The sequence below is a fragment of the Lepus europaeus genome, chromosome 10 (assembly GCF_033115175.1).
Source record: "Lepus europaeus isolate LE1 chromosome 10, mLepTim1.pri, whole genome shotgun sequence".
NCBI lineage: Eukaryota > Metazoa > Chordata > Mammalia > Lagomorpha > Leporidae > Lepus > Lepus europaeus.
This window is the reverse complement of record NC_084836.1, coordinates 63,236,957-63,264,836: the sequence shown is the minus strand read 5'-3', so window position 1 is coordinate 63,264,836 and position 27,880 is coordinate 63,236,957. Positions and strand designations below refer to the sequence as shown.

Below are 27,880 nucleotides of genomic sequence, written 5' to 3'. Positions count from 1 at the left end.
TCTTCGGGGTCTCCACTGGTCACACTGAACCCGTGCCCCATCACTGCCTGAGTGCCCACTGAGTGCCAGGAACCATGCAGGGCTCTCCATTTCAGGGTTCCTGGATTGGAAGAACCAAGTTCCAATTCCCCCTGGGGTTTTGGTTCTGGTTTGTGCCCAGAAATCAGTCCACAGGCCGTCAAGCACTTGCTGGTTCAGCACCCTGATGGCAATGGGGCTCCTTCCCAGCAGGGCCGGGGAAGAGCTGAGGTCGCTCGACTTCTCTAACCTTGAGCGAAGCCCAGGGCCATGTGCAGCTGCTCCCTGGGGGCGCAGGGGCCTGCCCAGCTCAGACGCTCTGGCTTTATCGTGGCTGGTGGGGCTGCCAGGGCAGCGCCCAGCTGTGCCCAAAGCAACAATGGCAGGTCCAGCGGGTTTGTATTTATTTTTCATTTGCTTGAAAGGCAGAGAAGATCTTCCACCTGCTGGTTCACTCTCCAAATGACCCCAACAGCTGGGGCTGCCCCAACCCAAAGCCAGGAACTCCACCGGATAGGTTTTTAAAACCCGCTTTTATTAATTAGTTGTAAGTAATACAAATATTCCAAAAATATAAACAGACACTTAATGGCGTCCTACATTTCAAGTTTTTGAATACAACAAATTTATCAAATCATGAAGCAAGGTAGTCAGAATCCCATAGCCCAGGCACAGTGGGAAGCAGATTCCTGGCCCTCGAATGGCATCGCGAAGAGGGGATGGCGCAGGACCAGGTGGACTGTGTCAGACTTGGGGTCATCACAAGCTCAGAGGCCCACGGTGGGCCACTGCGGGGCAGGCCCTGTGACGGCCAAGGAATGGGGCGGCAGGGCAGACGGCTGACCCCCTCTGTCCTGGGTGAACGCTGACACTTACTGGCATGTAAAAGGAAGAATACAGACACAACAAAACCCCACTTTATCGAGAGAGGCGGCTTGAGTGGGCAGACAACCAACTGAAGACCCAAAGGGGTAACGGCCGACCGCCCCCCTCCAGTGGCCTGGCTGGGACTCGGGACTCGGGACAGCCTTCCATGGGGACTGCCCGTGTGCACAAGGCCTCGGGAACACGTAGCGGCAGCGGAATACGTGGCACCACCTCCCAGGCAATGACAGCTGCTGGACCCCCCGTGTTTAGCACAGGGGAGTCCCTGGACCACTGTAGCAGAGGGGATTCATCCATTTTACAAAACGGTCAAAGCTTTGGGAGGCAGGAGGGAGCTAGGCCAGAGGCCCTGGGCTGAATGGAGGCAAATTAACTCTGCCTCTCTAGGAAGGGACCCGGGGCCTCCAGAGGGCCCCTCTGCAATGTGCAGAGTGGCCACCCTTACCTGACCCTTTTCCAAACTGGTCCTGTGTCCAAAGCTCCCCCTATGAGAGGGACACGAACATCAGGCTTTTGATTCAGAAGCCCGACCGGCGAGACACATTGTGTCCCTGATGAGGCACCTTAAAGAACTGAACCTGGCAGGGGGCAGATTCCTGGCCCGGCTTAAACCGGTGCTGACCAGGCTGCCGGTGGAGGGAGGGGACTGCCGACTCCCAAAGACCATCTCCAGTGGGAAGTCCTAGAACAGGTCCTGGGGTGGCGTGGCTCCCCCCACCCCAAATCTCGCTCCCCTCCAGAACTCAGTCTGATGTGTTTCCTTTGAGGAGCAAGTTCTCCGCCACCATCACAGGCCCCTAACACAACCGTGAAACCGGAAAGCAAATAATGACTTGAGGCTGGCTCTGGTCCCCGTGGGTGGACCCTGTTTACATTTGGCTGAGCTGCTTCTGGGGGAAGGGAGGGGTGAGGGGAGAGGGGCCGAGGGCACGGCGGGCGTGGGAGAGCTGCAGGTGGCTGGCAGGGTTCCGACAACGAGCCACCCTGGCTTTGGGGTCCTGGCCTCACCAAGGGTGTGGACACGCTGGATAGGAAGGAGTGGCAGGGGCTTCTCCACCTGGAACGTGGCGCTCCAGAGGAGGCAGGAAGGGCTCTGGAACCCAAGCAGCTTCGAGCCTCTTATTGCTTGTTTGGTCAGAAGAGCTTGGCTGGGCCCTCAGGGTCAGGGTGGGGCGAGAGGCCCCTATCGCAGCTGCAGGATTGCGACCTGGGCCCGGGCCTGGATCCGAAGCACAGTGGGCCAGGAGCCCGAGCTGCACTGCCCTTCGGGAGACACAAGGCTGATGGGTGCCTGTGGGCAGCCGCACAGCTCTGGGGGAATGATCACGAGCTCTGGGGGCCGTGCCACTTCTGGGACCCCAGCGAGTGGGACGAGGCCTCACAGCCCCGGGCTGGGGAGGGGAGCTGGCACCACCGCGGGCCACACTCGCCGTGCCAGGCTGCTGCTCCGCCGCCCGCTGTCCTTGCTGCTGGTTAGCGCCTGAGGCTGGACCGGTGTGCGGGAGTTGAGGACAAGGGAGCGAGTCCTGAGTGGGCAGTGCCCCCGCATCTGAAGCAATTCCCAAATGCTCTGTGACACCTGCCTCGGGGGAAGAGACATGGGGACAGCAACTCCCTCCCAGCTCTGCAGGAGGGAGGGAGGCGAGAGCCCCACCCAGCCGCGGGGAGGCCATGATTAAGGCAGTGACGCGGAGGTGGGGGCTCCCTCTTTGGGGGCTCCTTGTGCTCGCAATCATGGCAGCACTTCCCCTTCTGTTTTTTCTACCCGGGGATACTAACTCTTGGTGACTGTTAAAGCATTTGCCAATAGGGACCACCGAAAGCCAGACACGCCCAGAGAGCAGGTGCACGAGGGGCCTACCCACGCCACTCCTGGAGGCGGGAGGCCTGGCCTTTAGGTCTGCAAACCCAACGGAAAAGCAGGAGTTCTGAGGCCCTGGAAATGCCGCAGCCAGAAGGGACGCAGGCTGGAACAGAGAGAGCTCGGCTGGGGACAGGCCCCAGGAAGACACAGCAGGGAAGAGCCCTGCCAAAGAAACGGAGGGGTGCGGCTCTCCCCGGCCTCTGGGCCAGCGCCCGCAGAGGCCCTCAGGAGCAGCCAAGGGGCACACGGCCAGGAATCACAGCCGGGGTCGCCTCTGCACCCTGCTTCCCGAGCGCTGCCCACCTTCGCTGTCGGCCAGGGCTGTAGCTTCACCAGAAACAAACTAGGCCCCAAACTGCACATTTAGAAAGAGAATTTAAACACAAGGGTCAGGAGAACGGAAATCAGCTCTCCGTCCTCTTCCAGGGCGGGCCGAGGACCGTCTTCCACACAAGGTCAAGACTATGGCGAGGTGTGAGGAAGGCAGGCCTGGCCAGAGCCGCGGGGAGGCACAGAGAGGGCTCACCCAGGCACTCGGCTGGAGCCATGGGGGTTCTGGAACTTCCAACAAGTGTTGTGTTTCTGTCTGCAGCAGCTAGCTGGGGAAGGGTTTCAGAAAGGTGCGCGCCCGAGGTGGCCTCCGCCCTTCCTTCCTCCTTGGCACTGCAGGGCCGCCATGATTTGGCAACGGGGCCTGCACGTCTTCAGCCTGCGGAGCCCAGCGGCTCCTGGGGCGACACAAAGGAGACCAACTACCTTGGGAAGAGTCTTGATCTTTCAGCTGCTCCCCTGCCCCCAAACACGGCACATGTCGGGTGGCCCCAGCGCGCCGGCTCACACCCCCGCGAGCAGGCAGCTCTGGGCGGCCGGGCGGGGGCCTGCACCGTCTAACCTGCCCTCGCGCTCTCCCCAGTCCCTCCACGCTGCTCCCAGGCCCCGGTGGGTGAGGTGCTCCAGTTTCGGCTCGGTCTGTCAGGCTAGTCATAAAGGCACAGTGTGGGCGAGGCCCCGCAGGGACTACGGGGCCCGCAGCTGCCCGAGGCTGGTGTACACGTCGTCGGCTCCGCTCAGCTCCTCGAAGATGGGGATCAGGTTCAGCAACTCAGTGTCAGCCATGTCATCAAACCAGGACTGCACGGGCACCTGGGGCACGAGGAGGGGGCGTAAGCATGGGTCCTGCAGCCCACCCCTCCCAGTTCCCACCGCGGGGCCGCGCTGGGGTACCCACGGCGTTCTCCGGGTGGAAGATGTAGGAGGCGGGCGAGTTGTCCAGGATAAGCGTTTTCCTCAGGTCCCTCCCGAGGCGGCTGAGGTCCTTGACGTAGCAGCCCTGGTGGAAGACACAGGACTCGCGGAAGAGGCGCGCCCGGAACACGCCGCAGCGGTCCAGCAGGTCCGTCACAGGGTCGGCGTACTGTGGGGACAGGAGGCCCTGGTTGGGACGCAGGCCGGCGCCGCCACACCTGGCCCTGGTCTGCCCTCCCATCCAGCCCCTGTACCTTGGCCAGGCTGGCAGTGAAGAGCACACACTCGAAGAGCTCCCCCATTCGTCTCAGGAACTCATCCACATAAGGCCTTTTGAGCACGTACACCTGCGGAGGGGCAGGGTGGCTCACTGGGGGCGGTCCTGGCAGGCTGGGCCCCGTCACCCTCCCCAGCTCCGCTCCAGCCCAGGGCACTGGTGGCACCCCTGCCTTGTGAGCCGCCACGCGCATCCCCATGTCCTGAGAGCCGCCGGATTCGGGCCGCGGACCATCAGCTGCCTCCAGAAACAAGTAATCAAGAATAGGCCTCACAGATGGCAACAGCCTATCCTGGATTACTTGAATCCAGCCACAGCCTCTGCCAGGTGCCCGTCCTTCCGCTCACCGGGACAGTGCAGATCCATGCGCAAGGACCCAGGCGCTCCCAGCACCCCGGGCTCTCACGTGGCCACTCCCAACTGGAGGACCCCAGCCTTGGAGGCCTCGTGGCTCGAGCGCCCCTCCCCGACCTGGGCTGGCTCCCACCAGCTAGCCAACACCTGCCTACAAGGTTCTTCAGCCCCGTGTCCGCCCTCTGGCCCACTCTACAGCGTTCCTCCTTTGGTCTATACTGTGCTCAGAACCACGCCTCAAAGCTGCTGTGATCCATGTCCCACCCTGGCCTGGAGGTGGCCTGCAGGAGCCCCCCCAGGGGCTGCCTCAATGGGTCAGCACCTCACCAGAGCCCTCTGAGTTTCGCAGCAGGCAGGCACCCTCTGAACCTGGCAGCCACATTGGGCTCCTCTTCCTCCGTCACTCCTGCAGCCTCCCTCTCACCATGGGCCATCAAGCCACACATCCGGGTACTGCTCTGCTCAAAACCCACCCTGGGCAGCGCGCCTGCCTCACAGAAGTCCCACCCTGGGTCCCCAAGAGCAGTCGGTGTGCCAGTGGTTGGTGGGCGGGCCTTCTGGGCAGAAGCTTGCGAGTAACTGCCTGTCACCACCACAGCACCCCCGGTCCCTGGCCCTGGGCTTAGCCTGTGAGCATGGCCGGGGCCTGACCTTCGTTAGACCTGAGTGCCTTTAGTTTCGTTTTTTAAAGCAATAATGGGCTTTTAAGATATTGTTTATTCAACTGAGAGGCGGAGACAGAGTTTAGGTATACTGAGCGAGCGAGCGAGCGAGAGAGGAGGACGTGGGGCTGACAGTTTTTAAGAAAGGCTTGAGAGGCTGAAGTTGCCAGAAAGGGTTCGACTGAGGGAAGGCAAGGTGGGAGGGGCAGAGGGCAGTCCCCGTCCTCTGGCCCTGGGGGCAGCTCACCTGGTGAGTGGTCCCCTCGATCTCCACAGGCACTATGAAGTCAGCGTTGTTGATGGGCTGCGAGGCAGAAGGGTTGGTCATGTCAGCAGGTGGAACGAGACGGGAGTGGCCTCACAACCCCGGGCGAGGGTCAGGCTTATGAGGCTCCAGGAAGCTCCTTGTGCAGCCACCCTGCAACTAAGGGTCTGGGGACCTCTCTGTGCTGTGCAGCCAGCAGGCAGCCGCAGCCTGTTGGCAGGGGTGCCCCACTCAATATTCCTCAGCAGCGGCTCTGGATATCTGACACCAGGACAGTGGAAAAGTCAGTCCTAGCCCGCCCCCTGGTGGCCACCCAGTCCACGCCCACCCTTAGGCTCTCTCAGGGCACCTGCTATCAGATGGGTGGAGGTAGGGCTGCAGATGTCTGCTTACCTTAAAGGAGCTATGCACAAGGGTTTCATCCAGGTCAATGACCACACAGATCCTTCCTTGATCTTCTTCTGTCACCTCTGGGAGCAGGCAGGTCCCTGGGATCTGAAAGCAGAGCCAGGCTATTGAGATCTAGCCTCCACAAGGCCCGGATGTACCCTTGGCAGAACCGGAAGAGCTGGGCTATCTGTGGAGGCAGAATCACCAACTTGGGCCAGGCCCCACTTTAAGGCAAAGACCAGAGGAGGCAGAGTTGGCTCCTTTGTATTCGTCTCCCAGCGGGACTGTGAAGTGATCTGGGCGCTAGCAGTGGTGACCAGGGCTGGTGTGCGATGCACAGTAGCTGTGGGAAGAGGGGTATAGGCCCAGTTGTCCCCCAAAACCTAACAGCTGCAACACAGGGGGCCCAAGGCGAACATTAGAAACGAACAGCTCCCCAGGGCAGGAGGTGTCCAGCCAGGCACCAGGGAGGGAAGGAGGGCCTGGCGGGGCCAGCCACGGGCCACAGGGTCTGGGCTTCTGAGCCCGTCCCTGGCCAGAGTCACGCACCTGGTAAAACTGGTACTGGAGACACTGGAGGAGATCCGACTGAGGAGGGGAGAGAAGGAAGTGGTCAGTGCCGGCTCGCCAGTGCCTCCCGCCCGCCCCAACCCCTGCGCTGCCCAGGCGGGGATGACTCTCCCCTGGGACCCAGCTGCCTGGGAGCTCCTGACACAACCCAAGTGGCTCTTCCCAGGGCCTGAGCAGGGGAGGGGAAGGGGCCGGGGGCCTCCTCTTCACACTAGGTCCGATACGGGGCAGAGACGAGGGTGCCCCAGTCTCCGCCGTCACCAGCCCTCAGTGGGACAACGTGAGTGGCAAGGAACCCAAACGGGCGTGACTCAAGGGGTGGTTTCTCGCCTGTTCATACACCTGGGCTCTGGGCTGCTCTCTGGGAACGTGTGTTCTCTCCGCCCTCCCTGGGGAGGACTGAACCCCGAGAAAATATCAAGGAAACAACTGGAAGCCACACCATGGGCGCCCAAAGTCGAGAGCAGTGCAGAGAGCCAGAAAGACCCTCTCCCCCCCCACCATGCCTTTTAGTAAAAAAGCCCACCAACCAACCTAACTGCTATGGTTTGAAAAGCAGTAGTAAGTGTTCTTAAAGAAAATCCCTAAGGAAAAGTGGAACCGTAGCACCTAGAACGCCTAATGCTGGCACTCTCGCGTGTTTCCTGCACGTCTGTGCTGGCAGTCTTTTTCCCACAGAATACCCTGGAATTGTGCCTTCTGCTCTCTGCACATTGCAACTCAGTGCTTCTCCGCGTTGCAGGGAACTCCTTGCAAGAATGAATCACCTAGTGACGCCGCCACCTTGTACTTTATTTAGCCACGTCCCCCTGCTGGATCAGGAAGTGACTCCACTGGTGTGCGCATCTTCAGGCTGAGCCTGGGGGGGGAGGAAGAACAGCCAGGCCTCTGTGTTCAGAGGGCACCGATGGCATTGGGGGCGGCACCGTTTTTGTTGGTGGGGGGCTGGCATCACCCCTGAAATGCTAGCCCTAGCTTCCGGCCACTGTGATGACCAAAAACATCCACATATTTCCAAATGCCTGACACGGGCACAGGTGACAACAGCTGGCAGGGGTTAAGAGCTCGCTAGTCTCCAGGCCTCGCTTCCTGGACAGTCAGAGGACTCTGCAGGAAGCTTTGCAGAGTGCAACGCAGCAGCAATAAACCTAGGCTTCCGTGCCCCAGAGTTCTGAGTTCAAATTCTCAAATCCTAGCACTAGCATTTGTGAACTGTGAACTCGGTGCAGCGAAACTCTCTGGGCCTCAGTTTCTGTCTGCAAAGTGAGACTCCTGAAGCTCCCCATGCAGAGCCGCTGTGGGGATCACACGCGACAACACGGGCCAAGCACTGTGCGTAGTTTCTGGAACCTCAGAAACCACGGGGACATTTGGATGGCCCACGCCAGGAATGGGGAGCAACGGAAAGGACACGGCCACTGAGGGGAGCTCAGAGAAGGGGCTGCCTCTGAGTCGGTGGCCGTCGCAACCCCAGGCAAAGCCGCCAGGCGGCCTGCGTGGTCCGCGGGCATCTCCCCCGGCAGCCCCTCCTGGTTAGCCCGGTGCCAGCTACCTTAGCAATGGTGTTGGCTTCTTCCTTGTACGCGGTGAGCTCAGTGGAGGAGCTGGACTGGCCAACATGCTGGGCGCGAAAACAGCAGAAGAGGGCCTTAAAGATGTTACGTCCACGAGGCTTCTTAGGAGAGGACTTGGAGACCAGGCCTGGAGCGGAGGGAACGGCAGCGGCGTTAGTTACAGGGACGCGGTGTCTGTCCACAGCCACCCCGTCCCGGAGCAGGCTGTAAGGCGCAGCCAACAACCACATACTGGCGACAGGGAAACATACAAGTTTACCCCCACACTTCCTCTTCTAACAGATACCTAAACACTACCGCTACCGTTTTTGCAAAGCACCATGGGAAGCTGTGATGCATGAGTAGACCGAGTAACGTCCAATCCAGGCGCATCGCCCTGTCTCCTGGTAGCCGTTCTTCATGATGGGAACATCCCACATCCTATCTTCCAGTTTTTAAGTTGTCAACATATATACGGCGCGCTATCGGCAACCACCCCAAAGTGATCAGAACGCCACTTACTCCTACCTAGTGATAGCTCAGCACCCGTCAATCAACCTGTCCCCAGCCCGCCCTCCACCTATTTTTCTCCTGAAAGCCTAAATGGCTACAGCCTGGCTCTCTGGTTCGGGAAGTGGGAACACAAGATCCATCATTCCTTCCCTGGGTGTAGGGATCGCCAAGAGTGGACCCACCTGCCAGGGCCCAGGTGCTCTGCGGCCTGAGCCGCAGGCCAGGGCAGACGCCCTCTGCAAGCGCCCCCTGGCCAGCCCCACGCCGCAGGAAGGCAGCAAGTGAGGCCCTTCTGAGTCAGTGCAGCTGCAGTCGGCAGGGTCAGCTTCCCCAGCTGCTGGGTCACTGGCAACAAAGCTGAGCCCAACTTGCCTACAAACTCCAGAACGGCCCCACCCCAAGGAAAAAGCTGTACTCTTGACACCCCCACGTCCCCCACACTTGGCCACTTTCCGTCCCCCCCCCCTCTCGGGGGGCACATGACAATCGGGCCATTTCACAGGAGGTTTGGCAAGGCGGCCCCAGAAAGGCCAGGCACAGAGAGAAGGCTCCGGGCATTACTGGGGTGACCAGAGGAGCTTAGCAAGTCCCTTTGGCTGTACAGAACTTTCTGGCAACTTGTCTACAGGGTGGGAAGACCACGGCCAGAAGGTGGCGCTGTGCAGCCACTCATGGAAGGGGCCTCAGCTACCGGCCTCCCTGCCCACAGGGTGTGGAGTGACCCAGAGCCAGGGCCCAGATGGGTATAAGGATGAGACGCAAGCCATTCCAGTTTAGAGCTCGAGAAAAGGGCTATGCCAGACGAGCCTTTGTCCTCGCCGGGGAAGGGACGCAACGTGCCACCCAGGACAAATTCCCGAGGGGGGAAGGGGAGGGGTGGGAGCCAGCAGAGGTGGTCCCTGTAGGGAGGGGGAAGGGACAGCCATGTGCAGGGCGGGGGAGTGAGAACCAGACCACCCCCCAGGAACAAGGGCAAGGAAAGGGCTCCTCCACAGTGAGGCCAGCAGCCGGGGCAGCATACGGCGGAGGACTCCCTGCGGGTGCCGGCTGGGGCTCCCCTGAGCGCCCTCTGCCGCTCCTCCCTGGGTGAGGCCACATCCGGCCTGTCCAGCGATCAGCCTGCAAACGGCTGGCCTGCCTGAACTTCCGGGCTAGGGCTAGGGGGCTCAGCGCCCACGCCCACAGCGAACCACCGCGTCCGTCCCCTTTGGTTTATGCTCTCTTCATGCGGAGCCAGTCACAGGCTTAACCCGGGCGCGCAGCCTATCTTAAAAGGCCACGCAGCCTGGGCCTTCCCTGAAGACAGGCCATCAGGGACACAGCCTGACAGGCCGGGCAGGGGCACAGGGGGCAGCTGGCCTGTGCCCCCGGGGGAGCCCCACACGGGCAGCTGGGCCTCAGGGGTCACAAATGCGGTGACCTTGAGGGCAGGCACTGGAAGGGAGGACCCGCCCCCTGCCCTCCCCCAGCCTCCCCACTGGGCCTGCACATTCCTCAGCCTGGGGCCTCTTCCCGGCAGATACAGGCTGAGTGAGCGCCTCCAGGGGCCGTGGGGCCCAGCCTGGGGGAGCTTCTGCTGGCCTGCAAACTGAACAGCCCCCTTTGCGTGAGGCAGGTGGGCACTGCAGGAGCCAAGCCAGAGGCTGTCACTGGGCCTCGACCACGTGACCTGGGCACCAGGGACGGGCCAGGCCTGTGCTACATGCTTCACAGCATCGCCATGCCTAACTGCCCACCTTATAGAAGGGAAACTGAGGCACACAGTGCTCAGTGCTCAAGGAACCTATACAGGGTCATGTAGGCAGTATGACCGCAGAGCCAGGATTCGAACCAGAGCCAAGGTTTTTATTTTTTTAAAGATTTGAAAGTTATAGAGAAAAGGAGATACAGAAAGACACACACACACACACAGAAAGATCTTCCACGTGCTGATTCACAGCTGCAATGGCCAAGCCAAAGCCAGGAGCTCCATCCAGGTTGGGGCTAAGCACTTGGGCCATCCTCTGCTTCCCAGCCATTAGCAGGGAGCTGGATTGGCAGTGCAGCAGCTGGGATTTGAACCAGCGCTCATATGGGATGCCGGCATCACAGGCCACTGCACTCAGCATCATGTCCCTGACAGCCAGGTGCAGGCCACCGCTCCCCTCGTGTGTGTGTGTGTGCGCGCGTGTGTGCGTGTGCGAGGGAGGGACTGGGTAGAGGTAGGAGGCTGGCCTGCCTTTCCCAGAGTGGAACTGCAGGCACATGGGGATGCACAGTTTCCCCAACAAGGCGGGGGCCCCAGTGGGGGTCATGGAGCTCCGCAACCAGCTTTGCCCCCTGCTGCCCTCTCGGTGGACACCCAGGCTCCTCTCTTGCCCAACTGCTGATGTGCATCTGCTAGCCCTGCTCCAAACATCTGGACTGGGGAGAGATATCTGGGAGGCCCAGCCCAGCGGGAGAAGCAAGCAGGCGCCGGCTGCCCCTGTGCTGTGTGGCGCTGTGCAGGGGCCTGCGGGTACCGTCCGCCCCGAGGGTCGCCAGGGCTGCGTCGGGCTCTGCCGGTTACTGACTGGGGATCCTCGGTTTCCTCCTCCATAAACCGGGCTAGCAGCAATGCCTCGCCCAGGCTGAAAAGACAAGCCTTAGAGAGAAAGGCGCCACGCAGACCCCACGGCTCAGTGTGCCTCCTGTTCTAATGCTCTAAGGGGAGGTGCCACTAGCTGGCAACATCCCGGGCCTCACTCTAGGAGATCAGGAGCACAGCCTGCCGCCCCCATTCCTCCTGATGTGGTCAACATCCGGGAGGAGCTATCATGGCGAGCAGGCTTCAGAGTCAAACCACCCCCTTCCCTTTCTCCCAAATTCACTGCAGAGTCCTGGCTGGCACTCCGTGCCCTTCTCCCTTACGGCCATCCCACTGTGCCCAAGAAGCACCAGATAACACTTCTGCCTCTTAAAAAGCGTGTGCAAGCTGGCACACACGTGTCACTGCATGCAGAGGAAGCCGGCTCTGCCAGGACACCACTATTTTTCATCTTCTCAAGGTCAGGTGCAGATATCATCGCTGGTGTGCCACCAAAGGAGTGCCTCACACACTGACACCGGCCCAGGGCCTGGGCCCAAGGCCACCTCGGGCTGTGGGATTTGAAGGCTCTCCTGCTTCAGCCCCCAGGACTTCCTTCCCCGCGGCAGGATGGACCCAGTCTGGCCATCCCTGCAAAATGGCCTCTCCGAGGGCCTCCCCCGCCTCGCTAGGGCAGGAAGGAGAGTATTTGCAGCATTTCCGGCCCTTCCTGGCCTGCTGCCTGGGCACTGTGGCCAGCACACATCTGATTGGGCCCCCCGCGGAGAGAAGTCCACCCAGGTCCTCGGCAAGAGGCCGCCTCGGCTTGGCACAGGGCAGGTGCCCGAGTGCCAGGTGGACGGAAGGGCTCCCCGGGCCAGCAGGTGAGTCAGCAGGGGGACAAATGAGGCTGAGATGCCTGGGAACGCCCTCCCCCTCCCGGAGGAGACTGGCGTGGAGGGAGGGTGTGCCTGTTCCCCAGCGCGCCTTACTGACGCGGCTCTGGCTCCGGCTCCGGGGCAGCCAGGGCCTCACCCAGCTCAGCACCAGAGCCCCAAGTTCCAAAATGTAGCTGTGAATCTGATGGCAGACGTCTTTTTTTTTTTTTTTTTTTTTAAGATTTTGTTTATTTGAAAGGCAGAGTTACAGGGAGAGGAGGAGGAGGAGAGAGAGAGAGAGAGAGAGACAGAGAGAGAGAGGTCTTCCATCTGCTGGTTCACTCCCCCAAATGGCCACAATGGCTAGGGCCAGGAGCCTCCCACGTGGGTACAGGGGTCCAAGGACTTGGGCCATCTTCCACGGCTTTCCCAGGCCATAAGCAGGGAGCTGGATCAGAAGTGGAGCAGTGGTTTAACCCATACGCCACAGTGCCGGCCAAGACATCTGTTTAAAAAGCAGGTTTGGCCATGCTGTTTGGCTCTCACCAGCACGTTCTACACTGGGCCCTTCCTGTGGCCAACAGTGAGGCAGCCCAGCCTAAGCGCTGGCCCCCACGCTCCTTCCCCCATCAGGAAGACTCCACCTGTGGGGCGGGGTAGGGACCTTCCATCAGGAAGGACTCAGCTTTGGGGACAAGGGCTCCTGGGGACTTTGAAAGCCAGATGAAGACACTGTTGACCTCAGAATGGGTCTCTCGAGGAGTTAGGGTCCTATCACCCTCCTGAGCAGCCCCCATATACTCTCACATGTGTCGGAGTGGGGGCAGCACCCCCAGGAGAAGTGGCAGGTCCTATATGGCAGTGGCAGGTGCAGCTTCCAATCCTAGAGGCCTCTTGGGGGGTGGCGGAGGTGATCTGATGGCCCACAGGGCAGAGGCTCAAACCTGAGAAACCATCCAAGAAGACCCTGGCCTCACAGGTGTCCCTGTGGGGGCTGCACCCTGAGCCCTGTCCTAAGGAGCTGCTAAGGGGCTGAGTGGCCAACAGAACCTGTCCCAAGTAAGGAACTCCTCAGCCAGCTCTTGGCTGGTCTGTGAACAAGACAGTGGCTATCCAAGGGGCCGTGGACTCGAGTTTTAAATCCTGGTTCCACTTCGTATAAGGCGTGGCTGTGGGCCTGTTTCTTCATCTGTAAGATGGGAGGATTACCTACCAGTGTGAGAACAACAAGAAGCCTGGGGAGTGTCTCGGCCCAATACATGCCCAGTGTCAGCTGCCAGTCATTAAGTGCAAAGCACTTTCATATGCTTATCTCCATCTCAATCTCAAAATGTTCGCTAAAAGGGACAATAGACATTTCTTCTAACTCATTTCAGAGGTTACTCGGAGGTGGCCACAGGGCCAAGCCTGGGAAATGGCCTTTTTCCGGGACTCCACAAAACCAATCGTAGTCACACTCACACACACTCTCACTCATGGAGGTTGGCCAACCAGTTCCTTCCTCGTGTGCCCCTCCCCTGGACTGGGAGGAGTGTGCCATCGCCACCGCCTCCTCCAGGGATGCCTGCCTGCTCCTCCCACCCCTCAGCTTCAGGGAGGACCTGCCAGGCAGTACCGGTGTGGCCACCTGAGAGCACAGAGCGAGACGCTGGGTGACCTGGGTCACCTAGGTCTCCTCCAAGCAGTCCTGCCTGTGGCACGGTCAGGTCAGGAGAGGACTTCCCTGCAAGCTGCCTTACAAAGTAGCTGCTGCAAATCCCTGAAGCTGAACTCCAAGGCGCTCTGATGAGCGGCAGGCAATGCAAAGGAAAGCTCAACTCTGAGTGCTCGCCTGCCGCCAGCAGCCGCCACCAGCCGCCACCAGCCGCCAGCAGCCTGCACCCTGGGCAAGGCTCTCTGGGTGGAGGGCTTCCTTATCTCTACGTGAGGATAATTCCTCCCTCCTGAGGTTGTTATCAGGCTTACGTGAGATACTAGCTATAAAATTCTAGAAACGTCAGCCCCATGGGGAGCACTCTATCAATACTGGCTGTGACAGTGACAGTAAGTGAGGATCAGGACTGTCTGAGCCTAAAGATCTTTAACAAACAGCAAAACTGGACCCCCAAGGGGACGCTTCCTGCTCAGGGCTAAACAGGCAGTTGGGGCCCCTGCTGTGCTTACCTGGCTCTTCTCCGGGGACACCTGTCGGAATCGCAGGGAGCATTTGGAACACCCGCCTGCCCGGCCCACCTGCCATGCTCTGATTTAGCACGTCCCAGGTGGAGGGGCTGTATTTTTAGAAAGTGTCACACGAGATTCTGATGCACGTCCCCGGCTGACAGCCATCATCTAAAGGTTGCCAGGGGTCTTTGATGAACCCTTCCAGGACCGGAAGATGATTCTACCCAAGTCCGCTTGGTTCCTCTCCCCGCCGTATTCGACACGGCTCGGGTTCTCTGTGGGCTCTGGAGGACTGGTTCCGGAAACATCTGATTTGCTTTCTGTGGGAATTTTTGTTTTTCCTTATTCCATACAGGAGTCAAAAGATCTCAGCCTGGTGGGTCTTCCTGCAAGCCTGCTCTGGGAGGGAGAGGCCCCAGCTCTCTTCTGTTACAGACACAGAAGAGGCAGCATGCATTGCTCTCACGAAGGCCAACGTTATGTGACTGGTGCCCTCCATTCAGTCTGCGTGGCTCTCACTGGAGTTAGGACATCTGCTCCCTGGGAACAGTGCAGGTGGGAAAGGGCAAATCTAACAAGGTGGAAAAGCAACGTCAGGAGATCAAACAGGGGCAGGCTGGCGCTGGCGGAATGCCATGGGTTCAGCTGCTGCTTGTGACACCGGCAAACCATACGGGCGCAGGTTCGAGTCCCGGCACTCTGCTTCCAATCCCATTCCCTGCTAATGCTCCCGAGAAAGCAGAAGAAGATGGCCAAAGTATGTGGGTCCCTTCCAACCCCGTGGCAGATCCTGATGGAGTTCCTAGCTTCTGATTTCAGCCTGGCCCACCCTTGGTCACTGCAGCCATTCAGGGAGTGAACCAACAAATGGAAAATCTTCCCCCTTGTAAATGCCTTCCAAATAAATAATTTTAGAAATTATAAAAAAGAGGGTGGGTACTTGGCGTAGTGGTTAGGATGTCACGTGAGATGCCCATATCGGACTGCCTGGGTTCGAGTCTTGTCTCTGTTGCTGTTACAGACATTTGGGGAGGGAACCAGCAGATCGAAGGTCTGGCTCTCTACCTTTCAAAGAAAAAAAATTAAAAAAAAAAGAGATAACAAAAAGGAGTAGAATAAAAAGAACAAAAGCAAAGCCTAATTTGGGGGAGGGCCTAAGAGCACCTGGGAGGGCAAAGTCAGATCCCCTCAGAGACCAGGTTCAAAATGAAGCTCTGGAACAGGTGCTGGCTGGAACAGGGCACCCAGCGCCTGCTGGGAGGGAGGCCACAGTGCTCCCTGGGGTACCCACTGGACAGTAACAGATTCTGGTGCAGCAATCTTAGAGCTGAGGGGCTGAGCACTTTGCTGGACAAAGAAAGTCCACTCCAGTGGTCTCTGGTCCAGGGAGGTTCCCTACTATGACTTCTCCTAGGTCCTTGGGAAGACGTGTGGGTTCAGGCACTCTTCTGTGTCCCCACTGGAACCATCACCCCCCATTTCAGAAGAGGGAGAAAATCACGTCAGGGCTGCTCGCTACCCATGCCCCGTGCCCAAGCCAAGAGAGTAGACTGCATTTTCCCAGAGCTGGCCGGCCTGAGACAGGATGGAGGGCAGGTTCATGGTGCTTTTGTGCTTTTTCCATGTTGTTCCCCGGAATGGAAGCAGCAGACAGCTAAAGGCCATTCATTCTGGGGCTAGTGTTGTGGGGCCATGGATTAAGTCACCTCTCAGGAAACCCTCATCCCATATCAGAGTGCCTGGTTCGAGTCCCAGCTTCCAGCTAATGGATCTGGGAGGCAGCAGAGGAAGGCCCAAGTACTTGGGCTCCTGCCACCCACATGGGAGACTCTGATGGAGCTCCTGGCTCCTGGCTTCAGCCTGGCCCAGCTTTGGCTGTTGTGGCCATTTGGGGAGTGGATCAGCACGTGGGAGAGCTCTCTCTGTCTCTTCTGTCACTTTGCCTTCCAAAAAATAACTTTTTTTTTTTAAAAAGAGCATTTATTTTTCTCCAAAATCCTAGTTTTCCTTTTTCCCTCTGTTCTATTAAAATTCTGTAACAGAAGTCTGAGCACATTAACTCGCAAAGCAAATGCAAACGGCCCGAGAGTGTGGCACGCAGCTGTCTTAAGTGCTGGTTATAGCCATGCCGAGAGCCCCAGCGACGCTAGGAGGGCTGAGTCAGACTTTACCCGGCCTCCTCCCCGCCTCCCTCACTGGCCGAGGCACCAGAAGGAATGGCAAAGGCCTCAAGGCACAAGCCCAGAAGCCCAGCCCCAGTCACCCTGGCACAAAGAGGGGCTCTGTGAGGCAGGGCTGTGTGCGAGCCTCAGAGGCTGCTCCCTCCGGAAGGCCCAGGCCCCTCTGTCGGGCCTCTGACCCCTGGCCACCTGTCTTTAACAATAAAACTCACATGACTGTGCGTTGTTTACGCTAGGTGGCCTGCGGGAGAGGCAGCCGGAGGAGGGAGCACAGAGCAGTGGTCTAGCCTTGTCAAGGAGGACAATGACATCTACCGTCACTCAGCACACCCCAGAGAAGACGCTCAGCACACAAACTCCATTCTCACTGTGAACAGCAGAAACAGGGATTCGCATCCAGGCCTGAAGCAACCCATTTCATTCCTAGTAATAAACACTTTACTATCATTATGTTTCCAGCTGAGAGACAGAGGATCACCCACCTGCCGGTTCACTCCCCAGCTGTCCCCAAGCTCGTACTGGGACAGGCTCAGGCCAGGAATTCAGATTTCTCATATGCGTGGCAGGGACTCAACTACTTGAGCCACCACCTGCCGCCTCCTGGGCTGTACACTAGCAGGAAGCTGAAACTGGAAACAGAGGCAGGACTCGAACCCAGGCTCTCCGATATGGCACGGGGGAGTCTTCACTGGTGTCTTAACACCTGCGCCATAACACTACGCACTTGGACTATTCCCTCTTCCCTCTCTACCCAACTCAAGAACCAAACTTCCCAAGATGGGAATAAAAGACAATACTCCAAATTGCCCAAAGCCAGCAGGGGCAAAGCAGAGAAAGCGGTAGGGAAGAGAGCCTGTGTGTGTGTATATGTGTGTGTGTACACACGTACGTACATTTCCTATTGCCTCTCTTTCCCATACTTAGTAATGAATACTTCTACTAACTCTCCACAGAAAGGCAGGCAGCATCGATTCATTTTGGCTTGAAACGTGACAGCTACGGTATCTATCACTTTAACAACAGGCACATTAAAGGGTGCAGAGGCCCCAGAAAGGATGAGCCCGACCCCCTGGCCACCAGAGAGGACGTCACCTCTGCAGTGCTGCGGTGCCTTCCACAGCGTCCCCGAATGCACTGGGCCCCCCGCCCTGGATGCGCGGCACTTAGAAACTTCAAGAGAACTCCCGAGGGTGCAGGGGGGTGACAGCCCACACCAGCTGGGGTCAACCCACAGGCTCCACCCCCATGTCATGATGGGAGAGAACACCATGGGAGGCCACAGTGAAGTAGGAACGCAAGAGGCAAAGGGGCCAGCTCTGAGCACGCAGCTGGGGGACAGTGAGGAGCACCCCCACCCCCTCCCCATCGCCGTCGCCACAGCAGCAAGCTGAGGACGAAGCTCCAGTGAGACGCATTCCTAAGCTCTTCCAGGTAACGGCTTAGCTGCAGCTGCAGGAAGGTATGGAAACTATTTAAGATTTTCAAAATTTTAACTTTCACTTAGTTTTTAGCAGATTCAATGTGCTTTGCAGACACAGTTCTAAGAGCACAGTGATACTCCTGCCCTCCCTCACACCTTCCTTAGGCGTTGAAACTTCTGAGAGCACAAGGCAGTTTCTCCCTAGGTGGGGAAAACAAGAGCTAGAAACAGCGTGGCATCAGGCTAATTTTTTTAGTGGCTCCGGCTCCGTCTCTCAGGAGAACCCCTCCCATGAGCTCTCAGAACCTGTCCGGCTGCATGCGATGGAGCTTGACCACAAGGCACCGCCATCTGCTCCGGGAGCAGAGGGGGCCTCCGACTCTGCAGGCTCGCTGAGAGCTCTCCCAAGAGGCTGCCTCTGCCCTTTCACTGCACGTGGGGAGGCTCCAGGGTGGGCCCCGCTTCCTGGCTTTTCCCCAAGGCACAACCCCCCAGCACTGGCAGGCAGGGTCCTGGCCACAACAACCACTTGCTTCTTTTTGATGCCAGACACAGCCCTGTCCTTACTGTCCCAGGAAGCCACTGCACCCATCTGTCTGGGAAGATGATCCAATTTGGGTGCTTTTATCATCTACGAGTTCAGCAACTTTGTTCTACTTCCCCTACTGTAATTACTTTTGAATCATCAACACACGCAGACAGGCGTAAAGCTCACAGAACAGAATGCTAAAAAGAGAGAGAGAGAAAAAAAAAAAAACAACCCTGCAGCAGCAAACAACTTCACTGAAAATCTACCCAAGCCAGGAGCAATTTGCTTCTTTCCAGAAATATACTCTTTAATAAACTGTCTCCCTCTGCTTCCTCCTCTTTTTCAGAGGTAGGCAGGGCATGGAGATGGCGCGCTGGGGGCAGGGACCAATAAGGCGTCATTAAAACCTCTGCTTTGCAGGTGCAGGTTTTGTAGGTAAATGCTATGGGGGTGGGAGGGCCAGCCTGGCGGCCGCTGGATACCCCAACCTCACAGAAACAAAGTATGCCTCCTCTGGTATGCAGTCAAATGACACGGGGAGCCTGGGGCCGGCCTGGGAACTCGGATTCCTCCAGGCATAAGTGAAGGGTAAACCACAAACACAAAAGGAAAACTAAGTCCCAGCTCCCCCAAACCCACCCAGCAACTTGGCGCCCGAGGGAGCCACCTGCTCCACTTTCTGCTCCTGGCTTATTCTGCGGCCTGAGCCAGCCATGGAGGATGAAACTTCCAGCCTGGATGTAACACGCCGCTTGCCTTCACTCCCTTCCTGCGCGGCCGCCCCTGCCCAGGGCAGCCTCAGAGCGCAGCAGTGGGGAAGCACTGTTAGCCAAATTTCTCCACCCCTGCCCGTCTCTCGGGGTCCCTTCCCCGGAAAGGCCCTGACAACGACACAGGAGGCCCCCTCCCTCTCCCAGCGCTCAGCACAGCTGAGCAGCCAGCAGCAGAGGCCACAAAGTTGCCGTCCGGGTCCCACTGCCTGGCTGCTGATGCCGTCAGCACCCAGGGCAGGGAGCAGGGGCTTCTGGGGGTTGGGGGGTCCGAGAAAATAAGGCTGCAAGGCTCCACCCCCCTGGGGGCAGGCTTATTCAGAGAGGACCAGTGATGCAAGCAGCAGCCAACACTGCCAACTCCCCCCCACCCCAACCGCCACCGCCACCAGTGCACTAAGGGATTCCGGGAGGGGCTGGCACCCCCAGGCCAGCGCTGGAGCCCCCAGGCAAGTTGGGGGTCTTTAGGAAAGCAAACCTCCGGAACGAGTGACATGCTGAGTAATGTTGCCCAACGAGGCGACGCGGGCTGCACCAGGGCCGTGCAGCTGGCCGCCCACCAGCTTCCAGGCCTCGGTATAGGCACTGGCAGCACCGCCCTGCAGGCCCGGCTACCAGGGCGAAAGGCGAGGGCGGGAAGGCTCCGGATTTGGTCCCAAGAGTGTGCTCGCTTCCCAGCCTCCGGGCCAGGTGGCTCCGGTCCGAGGAGTTTTCCAGAAAAAAAAAAAAAAAAGGAAAAAAAAAAAAAAACCGACGCTAGTCCTACTCGCCGCGATCCCAGACACATTCCTAAGGCCAGAAGAAGAGCGTGGGGGAGGGGGAAAGTTTCAAGCCTTCCCCCCGCCCTCCCCTCCCCGGCTGCGACCAAACTAAGCCACTGCCACCCTGGGGAGCCAAGCGTTCCCTGCTCCCGCCACAGGCCGCGGCCTTACCCCGCGTCGCGTCCCCAAGTCCACCCCAGACAGGGCCTGCGACCCTCCCCCACGCGCCTCCACCTGGCCCCCGGGCAGGCGGGGGCCGCGAGCCGCTGCCCACAGAGAACTCGCACTTTTTCGCTGCGCGATTCAGAAACACGCCGACGAATTATGTAACCAGGGACACCGCTCCCGGGCTAAACAAACGCCGCTCTGTGTGCGCGGCCGCGGCCCCGGGGGAGCGCACCGGGGCAGGGAGGGGCGCCGGCCGGGCCCGGGGCCGGGCTTGTTTGCTCAGCGCGGCCGGAGCCCGCGCAGCTCGGGCCCCGGGCCCCCGGGCCCCCGCGCCGCGCCCCTCCCCCCGCGGCCGCCCCCGCCTCCGGGCGGCGAACTTGGTCTCAAGTCCCACCGGACGCCGTCCCCGCCCGCGGCCGGAACGACCTCTGGGCTCGGCGGCCTGGGGAAGAAGCGCTCCACTCCAGCCCCCGCCGCGTCCCGCCTCCGGACCCCCTCCCCGGCCTCCTCCCGAGCTCTGGGGAAAGCCGCGCGCGCTGCGCTGCACGAAAAGTGGCGACCCCACCCCCAACTCGGGAGGGAGGCGGACGCGCTCCCGGCGCGCGACCCCTCCGGTTCTCGGCCCCGGGGGGAGGGGGCGCGGGCCCCGGGTGACAGCTGCGCCGAAGACGCCCCTCCCCCGGGCCCGCGCGCCCCGCGCCAGGGGTCCGAGTGCCCACCCGGGACGCGGGGGCGGACAGACCGGGGGGCTCTAGTCACAATCGCCTGCCCTGAGCCCCAGCAAGTCAGGGCCGAGAGACGCAGGACCCGGGCGAGGGGATGCCCGAGCCCCCTCCCCTCCGGGGGGGGGGGGCGACGCAAAGTTTTGGGAAGTTGCTGCCCCTACCTTGCTTGGTGAGCACCAGGGCGTCTTCCCTCCGCGCCTGGGTGATGATGGAGCCGTGTTCCATCTAACAATCCCGCGGGCCCGGGCTGGCTGGGCGGGAGGGCCGGCGGGCGCGCAGGCTGCGCTGGGCTGGGCTGGGGGGCCTGGGCGGGGGCCCGCTCCGGCTCCCGCTCCCGCGACTCCGGCTCCCACAGCTGCTCACATCCCCCCTCCGTGTCCTCCCCGGGCCGGGAAGGGAGGCGGCCTGTGCGGAGGGCGGGCGGCCCGGGCCACAGCTCCCCCGGGTGCCCTCGGCCCCGATCCCCCGGTGGCAGCTCCGGGCTCCTCAGTTTGGGTCCAACATGGAGAATCCGGAGCGAAAACAAGAGGAGGAAATGGGACACGGGGCGGTTTCCAGGCTCCCCCCTCCCCTCCGTACTCCAGATAAACAACCCGCGGCTGCAGCGCCCACCCCCGCGCACCTCCGGGCCCTAGACCCGGCCTCTCCACAGCCTGCTGGCGCTTCCCGCTCCGGGCCAGCGTCCGAGGCCCCGGGACCCTCCACCTGTGAACGGCCGGGGCTGCTGACCGTCCGGAGCTTTCCTATTTTGTTACGGAAAAAAGCGAATCCCCGAGGGGGGTGGGGTGGCGGGCGGGCAAGCTGGCGGGGGAGACTTGAAACCGCTCCGGCACTCCGATTGGCCCTGTCGGAGAAAAGGGGCGTGGCCCCTCCTTACTATGCGGTGCGAGGACCCAACAACATTCCAGTCGGCACGGCCACGCCCCCGGGCCACTCCCCCTCGCCCGGCTGCGGCCTCCCAGCCTCCTCGGCCACACCCCCTTCCCAACTACTTAAAAGGCCACTGTGAGGTTCACGTTCTCAAGCTCTGTGCTGGGGTATCACCGCCGCGGAAGACAGGCCGATCCCGCCCTGCGGATAACCGGGGCTAGCCTAGAAGCCTGGCTGGGGTCGGGCCAGGGCGCTTTGAGGCTCGGGGCAGTTACTTTGCTTCCCGCTCAGCCTCCGGGGAGTCAGAGCTGGCACTGACCCGGAACTGTGTGACCTCCACACTTCAAAGGAGACCTGAACAGCAGGACTTTCCTCAAAGGCAGTCATTTCCACCCAGATCCCGTCCTCCCAACCTCGCCCTGCCACCACTTCCCCATAGTCCCAGCCTCATTGTATATATATGCATATATATAATATTATATATAAATATATTAAATATGTTCCCATCCACATATAAAATATATATATATTAAAGATATGGGTGGGAATGGGGGAAGAGAGAGAGAGAGATCCCTCACCTGCTGGTTCACTCCCCAAATGCCCAAGACACCTGGTGCTGGGCCTGGGCCAGGCAGAAGCCAGGAGCCTGCTACTCTGAGTGCCCCACATGGGTGGCAGGGACCCAAGTACTTGAGCAACCACTTGCTGCCTCCCAAGTTGCCCATTAGCAGGAAGCTAGAACCAGGGGTAGAACTGGAACCTCTGACAGACCGCAGGCATCCCAACCCTGTGGTTTAACTGCTACAGCAAAAGCCCGCCTCTCAGCTCAGGGTGAGTGAACGGGGCCCCTAAGGGAGGTGCTTCAGCTCTGAGGACGGTCAGGCTGCCCTCTCTCCTACCTGGGCAGTCTCCCAGCACACCCTCCTGGACCCCAGACTCCCATTGACAGGACTGCCCTGCTCACTGCTGTAGGTGAGGGCTTTGTGTTCGTTCCTGGAGGGGATAGCCCCACAAAGGCAAGCTTCGCGTCCGCATCAGATCTGTTTCTTTTATTTTCTTGCTTTCTTCTTTTTATTTTTTTTTTAAGATTTATTTTATTTATTTGAAAGAGTTACAAAGAGAGGTAGATCCAGAGAGAGGAGGGAGGTCAAAAAAAAAAAAAAAGAGAGAGAGAGAGAGAGAGAGAGAGGAGGGAGGTCTTCCATCCAGTGGTTCATTCCCCAGCTGGCCGCACCGGTTGGAGCTGTGCTTATCCGAAGCCAGGATCCAGGAACTTCTTCTGGGTCTCCCACGCAGGTGCAGTGGCCCAAGGACTTGGGCCATCTTCTACTGCTTTCCCAGGCCACAGCAGAGAGCTGGATCAGAAGAGGAGCAGTTGGGACTTGAACTGGCGCCCCTATGGGATACTGGCGCTGCAGGCTGGGGCTTTAACCCGCTATGCCACAGCACCAGCTGGGTCTGTTTCAGTGGTGACATGTGCTGCCTTGCGACCAAGGAGGCTGTCCAGGTGTTGGCTGGCAAGAGCGACAGGGAGTGACATTGTACTGGGTGACTTCTGAGCTACCTCCAGACCCAGGAACCCAATCTGCCAAGGAAGGGGCTTTCAGCAAGGTAGGGGCCTGGGGGGCAGGGGTGTAGAGGCTGCTGGTGGCCTTCCTGCTGTGGATACAATGGCCCGGCGTGCATCTGGTCTTCGCAGTGGTCACAGGACACGCAGGTCACAGCTTAGCTCACTACATACGACCAAAGCCATTCTCCCATGGATACGCCCTCCTGAGGACAGGTGAGGACTCTGTGCCTCAAAGTGCCACGCCTGCCTGTCCCTGCTCTTCCTGCATCCATCCACAAAGCCTTTTTATATAACACCATTTTAATGGAAATGTGTTTTTCCAAAATGAAAGTGGCTGTTACAGAAGATCTGAATGAGGCTTATATAACTCTAAACACTGAGTTTGCGTAGATCCTAACTCATTAACAGAAAGGCGGCTGGAGGAATTCTGACATTTACCCCCCATTATTAAAACAATAGGATCGGGCCGGCGCCGTGGCTTAACAGGCTAATCCTTCGCCTTGCGGCGCCAGCACACCGGGTTCTAGTCCTGGTTGGGGTGCCGGATTCTGTCCCGGTTGCCCCTCTTCCAGGCCAGCTCTCTGCTATGGCCCGGGAAGGCAGTGGAGGATGGCCCAAGTGCTTGGGCCCTGCACCCGCATGGGAGACCAGGAGAAGCACCTGGCTCCTGGCTTCGAATCAGTGTGATGAGCCAGCCGCAGCGGCCTTTGGAGGGTGAACCAACGGCAAAAAGGAAGACCTTTCTCTCTGTGTCTCTCTCTCTCTCTCACTATTCACAATAGGATCGGCCTGCGCCGCAGCTCACTAGGCTAATCCTCCGCCTGTGGCGCCAGCACCCCGAGTTCTAGTCCCAGTTGGGGCACCAGATTCTGTCCCGGTTGCTCCTCTTCCAGTCCAGCTCTCTGCTGTGGCCTGGGAAGGCAGTGGAGGATGGCCCAAGTGCTTGGGCCCTGCACCCGCATGGGAGACCAGGAAAAGCACCTGGCTCCTGGCTTCAGATCTGCTCAGTGTACCAGCCGTAGCAGCCTTTTGGGGGGTGAACCAACGGAAAAGGAAGACCTTTCTGTCTCTGTCATTATCTAACTCTGCCTGTCCAAGAAAAAAAAAAAGCACAATAGGATCCTTCAGCTAAATAGTCAATAGTCAGGTTGCTTCAGGGGTCTTTCTGGACCCTGCCCCTGCCTTCTTGAGTTGCAGCAGGAGGAGCGTGGACAGGGACAAAGGGCTGTGGACTGAGATGGACGTGCTGCCCAGTGCACCCCATCCAGGGACACCCCCTGCCCTTTTCTAGTTTACAACATACTTTCAGTCTCACGTGATCTCTCACTTCTGTGAGGTTAACCAGGTAGATATTATGTCCATTTTGTAGATGAGTAAAGAGAGTCTGGAATGATTAACCGTGGTGCAGCGGTGATGCCAGCATCCCATATGAGCACCGATTTGAGTCATGGCTGCTCCACTTCCAATCCAGCTTCCTGCTAATGCGCTTGGGAAAGCAATGGAAGAAGTCCAAGTGCTTGGGCCCCTGCCACCCACAGGTCCTTATAAGAGGAGGAGGCAGGGCCAGATCTCATTTTTAGACTTTAGACTAGGGCTCTTGACACCTTAGCATATTTCCCTTGCTGTCTATAGGATGGAGGAGATGCTACAACCTACTGAGTGTCTTTTCTTGCTAAAAACAAACAAACAAATAAAAAAAACTATGACTGCATCACCTCCTCTGGGGAGTCCTCCCAGATACCCACTCTCAGATCAGATTTTTAGTGCCTCCCACATATTCTCTCCAAGCAGTCGGCACCTTGTCTTGGAACTGTTTGCTTACTGGCTTGCCAACCAGAAGATAGGTGGTAACTAGGGCTGTCTTAGTTATCATTGGGTCTCTTGAACCCAACGTGGTACCTAACTTGGAAGAGGTGGCCTTTATGTGTTTGCTGCATGCATCTGGATTTTATGTCTTAGCCACTGTTCTATCCCCATAGCAAGAAACATTGTATTGTAAGATAACTGAAACAAAAGGCTCATGGGGATTGTCCTTGCTGTGTGTATGCACTCTAATGGTTTCTTTCTTTCCTTTAAGATCTATTTATTTAAAAGCCATAGTGATAGGCCGGCGCCATGGCTCAACAGGCTAATCCTCTGCCTTGTGGTGCCAGCACACTGGGTTCTAGTCCTGGTTGGGGCGCCGGATTCTGTCCCGGTTGCCCCTCTTCCAGGCCAGCTCTCTGCTATGGCCCGGGAAGGCAGTGGAGGATGGCCCAAGTGCTTGGGCCCTGCACCCGCATGGGAGACCAGGAGAAGCACCTGGGTCCTGGCTTAGGATCAGCGTGATGCGCAGGCCGCAGCAGCCATTGGAGGGTGAACCAACGGCAAAAAGGAAGACCTTTCTCTATGTCTCTCTCTCTCTCTCTCACTATCCACTCTGCCTGTCAAAAAATAAATAAATAAATAAGTTTCTAAAAAAAAAAAAAAGCCATAGTGATAGAGACAGAGATACCGAGAAACAGACACACACACACCTTGCACACACACGCACACACATACACATGCATGTACATGTACACATCTTCCATCCTCTGGTTTACTCCCCCAGATGCTTCCAAAAGCCAGGGCTGGGCCAAGCCAAAGCCAGGAGGCCAGAACTCCATTCATGTTTCTTACCAGGTGGCCCAAGTCCTTGGACTATCCTCTGCTGCCTTCCCAGGCACATTAGCAGGAAGCTGGATCAGAAGCAGAGTAGGGGCCGGCGCTGTGACATAGTGGGTAAAGCCACCTCCTGCAGTGCTGGCATCCCATATGGGCACCAGTCCGAGTCCTGTATTTCCAATCCAGCTCCCTGCTAATGTGACTTGGAGAGCAGTAGAAGGTAGACAAACTTGGCCGGCGCCGTGGCTCAACAGGCTAATCCTCTGCCTTGCGGCGCCGGCACACCGGGTTCTAGTCCCTGTTGGAGCCCCGGATTCTATCCCGGTTGCCCCTCTTCCAGGCCAGCTCTCTGCTATGGCCCGGGAAGGCAGTGGAGGATGGCCCAAGTGCTTGGGCCCTGCACCCCATGGGAGACCAGGAGAAGTACCTGGCTCCTGGCTTTGGATCAGCGCGGTGCACCGGCCGCAGTGCCCTGGCCGCGGCGGCCATTAGAGGGTAAACCAACGGCAAAAAAGAAGACCTTTCTCTCTGTCTCTCTCTCTCTCACTGTCCACTCTGCCTGTCAAAAAAAAAAAAAAAAAAAGAAGAAGAAGAAGAAGAAGGTGGACAAACTTGAGCCCCTGCAGCCACGTGGGAGACCTGGAAGAAGCTCCTGGCTCCTGGCTTTGGATCGGCTCAGCTCTCACCAGTGCAGCCATTTGGGGAATGAACCAGTGGGTGGAAGACCTCTCTTTTTTTCTCTGCCTTTCTGTAACACTGCCTTTCAAATAAAAAACAATTTTAAAAATTAAAAAAAAAAAAAGCAGCAGAATAGCCAAAACTAGGAGATTTGGGAACTGGAGACGGGTCCTGAACTCAGGTGCTGCAATCAGAAATGGAGCATCGTGACTGCTACTCTAAATATTCACCCCTCTATGGACTTTTTGGAGACCCTTTGTATGGATGGATTTAATTTTTTTCTTTTGCACCAAAATAAACTTACCTTTTGTTCTATTTTCCAGAAACTTCTTGAAGTGCCCTCATATTCCAGTTCATTTTTTTAAGGGGCTGACCATGACATGCTAAGCTGATTTTATGACCACCACTGGGCTGGGACCTCCTGTGTGCTGTGGGTGGCATCTGTGTATAGAACGCTCGTTCATCCTTGGAAGATGCAGAGGATTGACCCTCAAGCACCTCTTGTTCTGCGGTCAGAGAAAGATTTGTGTGTCCCAGCAGAACCCTTCCAAAGCCAGATGCACAGGGCGTGAAGAGAACCAGCAAAAGTGTGTGAAAGAAGGCGGGGGAGGTGCGGATAAGGGACGGTCCCCAAGAGGCCCGGGAGGGCAACACAAAGGCAGTGTTGGCTTTATTGGAACCTGGAACCCCCGAAATACAGGCAGGCAGCTTGATGCCATGGGCTTCTCACTGCCTGGCTCCCAGATCACTGGGAGCAGATCTTCATTCCGGAAGGCTCTCTGGGATCCTACTGGGCCTCTTTACAACACTTAAGGTGTGGGAGGCAAATGGATATTTTTTTTTTTTTAAAGACAGAGTTACAGAGAGAGGTAGAGACAGAGAGAAAGGTCTTCCATCCACTGGTTCACTCCCCAGATGGCCGCAACGGCCAGAGCTGCTCCGATCCGCAGCCAGGAGCCAGGAGCTTCCTCCAGGTCTCCCATGCAGGTGCAGGGGCCCAAGGAGTTGAGCCATCTTCTACTGCTTTTCCAGGCCATAACAGAGAGCTGGATTGGAAGAGGAGCAGCCAGGACTAGAACCAGCGCCCATATGGGATGCTGGCGCCTCAGGCCAGGGCTTTAACCCGCTGCACCACAGCACCCGCCACGACAAATGGATATTCTAACTTCTGCCTGCAACAGCTTCCTAGTTAACTTCCAGTCTGCAGGCCCATTTTATTCACTTCAAGGGTGATGGTTGAAGGCAGGTTTCTCTAGGCCCAAACACTCAAGAGAAAGCCCCCTGTCTCTCTCCTGGTCACTCATCTGCTCCATCGCTTTCCCCCCGGCCTCTGTGTCTCCGGGGCTGGTGGGAGACCTTTTGAAAACAGCAGCACTGCCCATAG

At 58.4% G+C, this 27,880-nt stretch overlaps 1 protein-coding gene across 2 annotated transcripts; it reads right to left on the bottom strand.

Annotated features, from left to right (window-relative positions):
* Positions 1–534: 534 nt before the first annotated feature.
* Positions 535–21,306, bottom strand: CTDSP2 (CTD small phosphatase 2). 2 transcript variants are annotated; one of them, XM_062203327.1, is made up of 8 exons: positions 20,897–21,302; positions 8,083–8,231; positions 6,510–6,548; positions 5,964–6,065; positions 5,553–5,609; positions 4,267–4,359; positions 3,996–4,181; positions 535–3,910 (listed from the first exon to the last, which is right to left on the bottom strand). In XM_062203327.1, the coding sequence occupies exons 1-8, from the start codon at positions 20,958–20,960 to the stop codon at positions 3,785–3,787; spliced, it is 816 nt and encodes a 271-aa protein (XP_062059311.1). In that variant the 5' UTR covers positions 20,961–21,302; the 3' UTR covers positions 535–3,784. The 2 variants fall into 2 exon arrangements, with proteins under 2 accessions (XP_062059311.1, XP_062059312.1); XM_062203328.1 differs by lacking the exon at positions 6,510–6,548 and having other exon boundaries at positions 20,897–21,306.
* Positions 21,307–27,880: the final 6,574 nt, after the last annotated feature.

What these genes read in the sequence shown, in the direction of transcription:
- CTDSP2 (XM_062203327.1), bottom strand. Translation starts at nt 20,960, where the DNA reads ATGGAACACGGCTCCATCATCACCCAGGCGCGGAGGGAAGACGCCCTG. An exon ending in TTGTGCATAGCTCCTTTAAG is followed by an intron (nt 5,610 to 5,963) that starts GTAAGCAGACAT and finishes TCTGCCTCGCAG; the next exon opens with CCCATCAACAACGCTGACTT. An exon ending in TCTTCCACCCGGAGAACGCC is followed by an intron (nt 3,911 to 3,995) that starts GTGGGTACCCCA and finishes CTCGTGCCCCAG; the next exon opens with GTGCCCGTGCAGTCCTGGTT.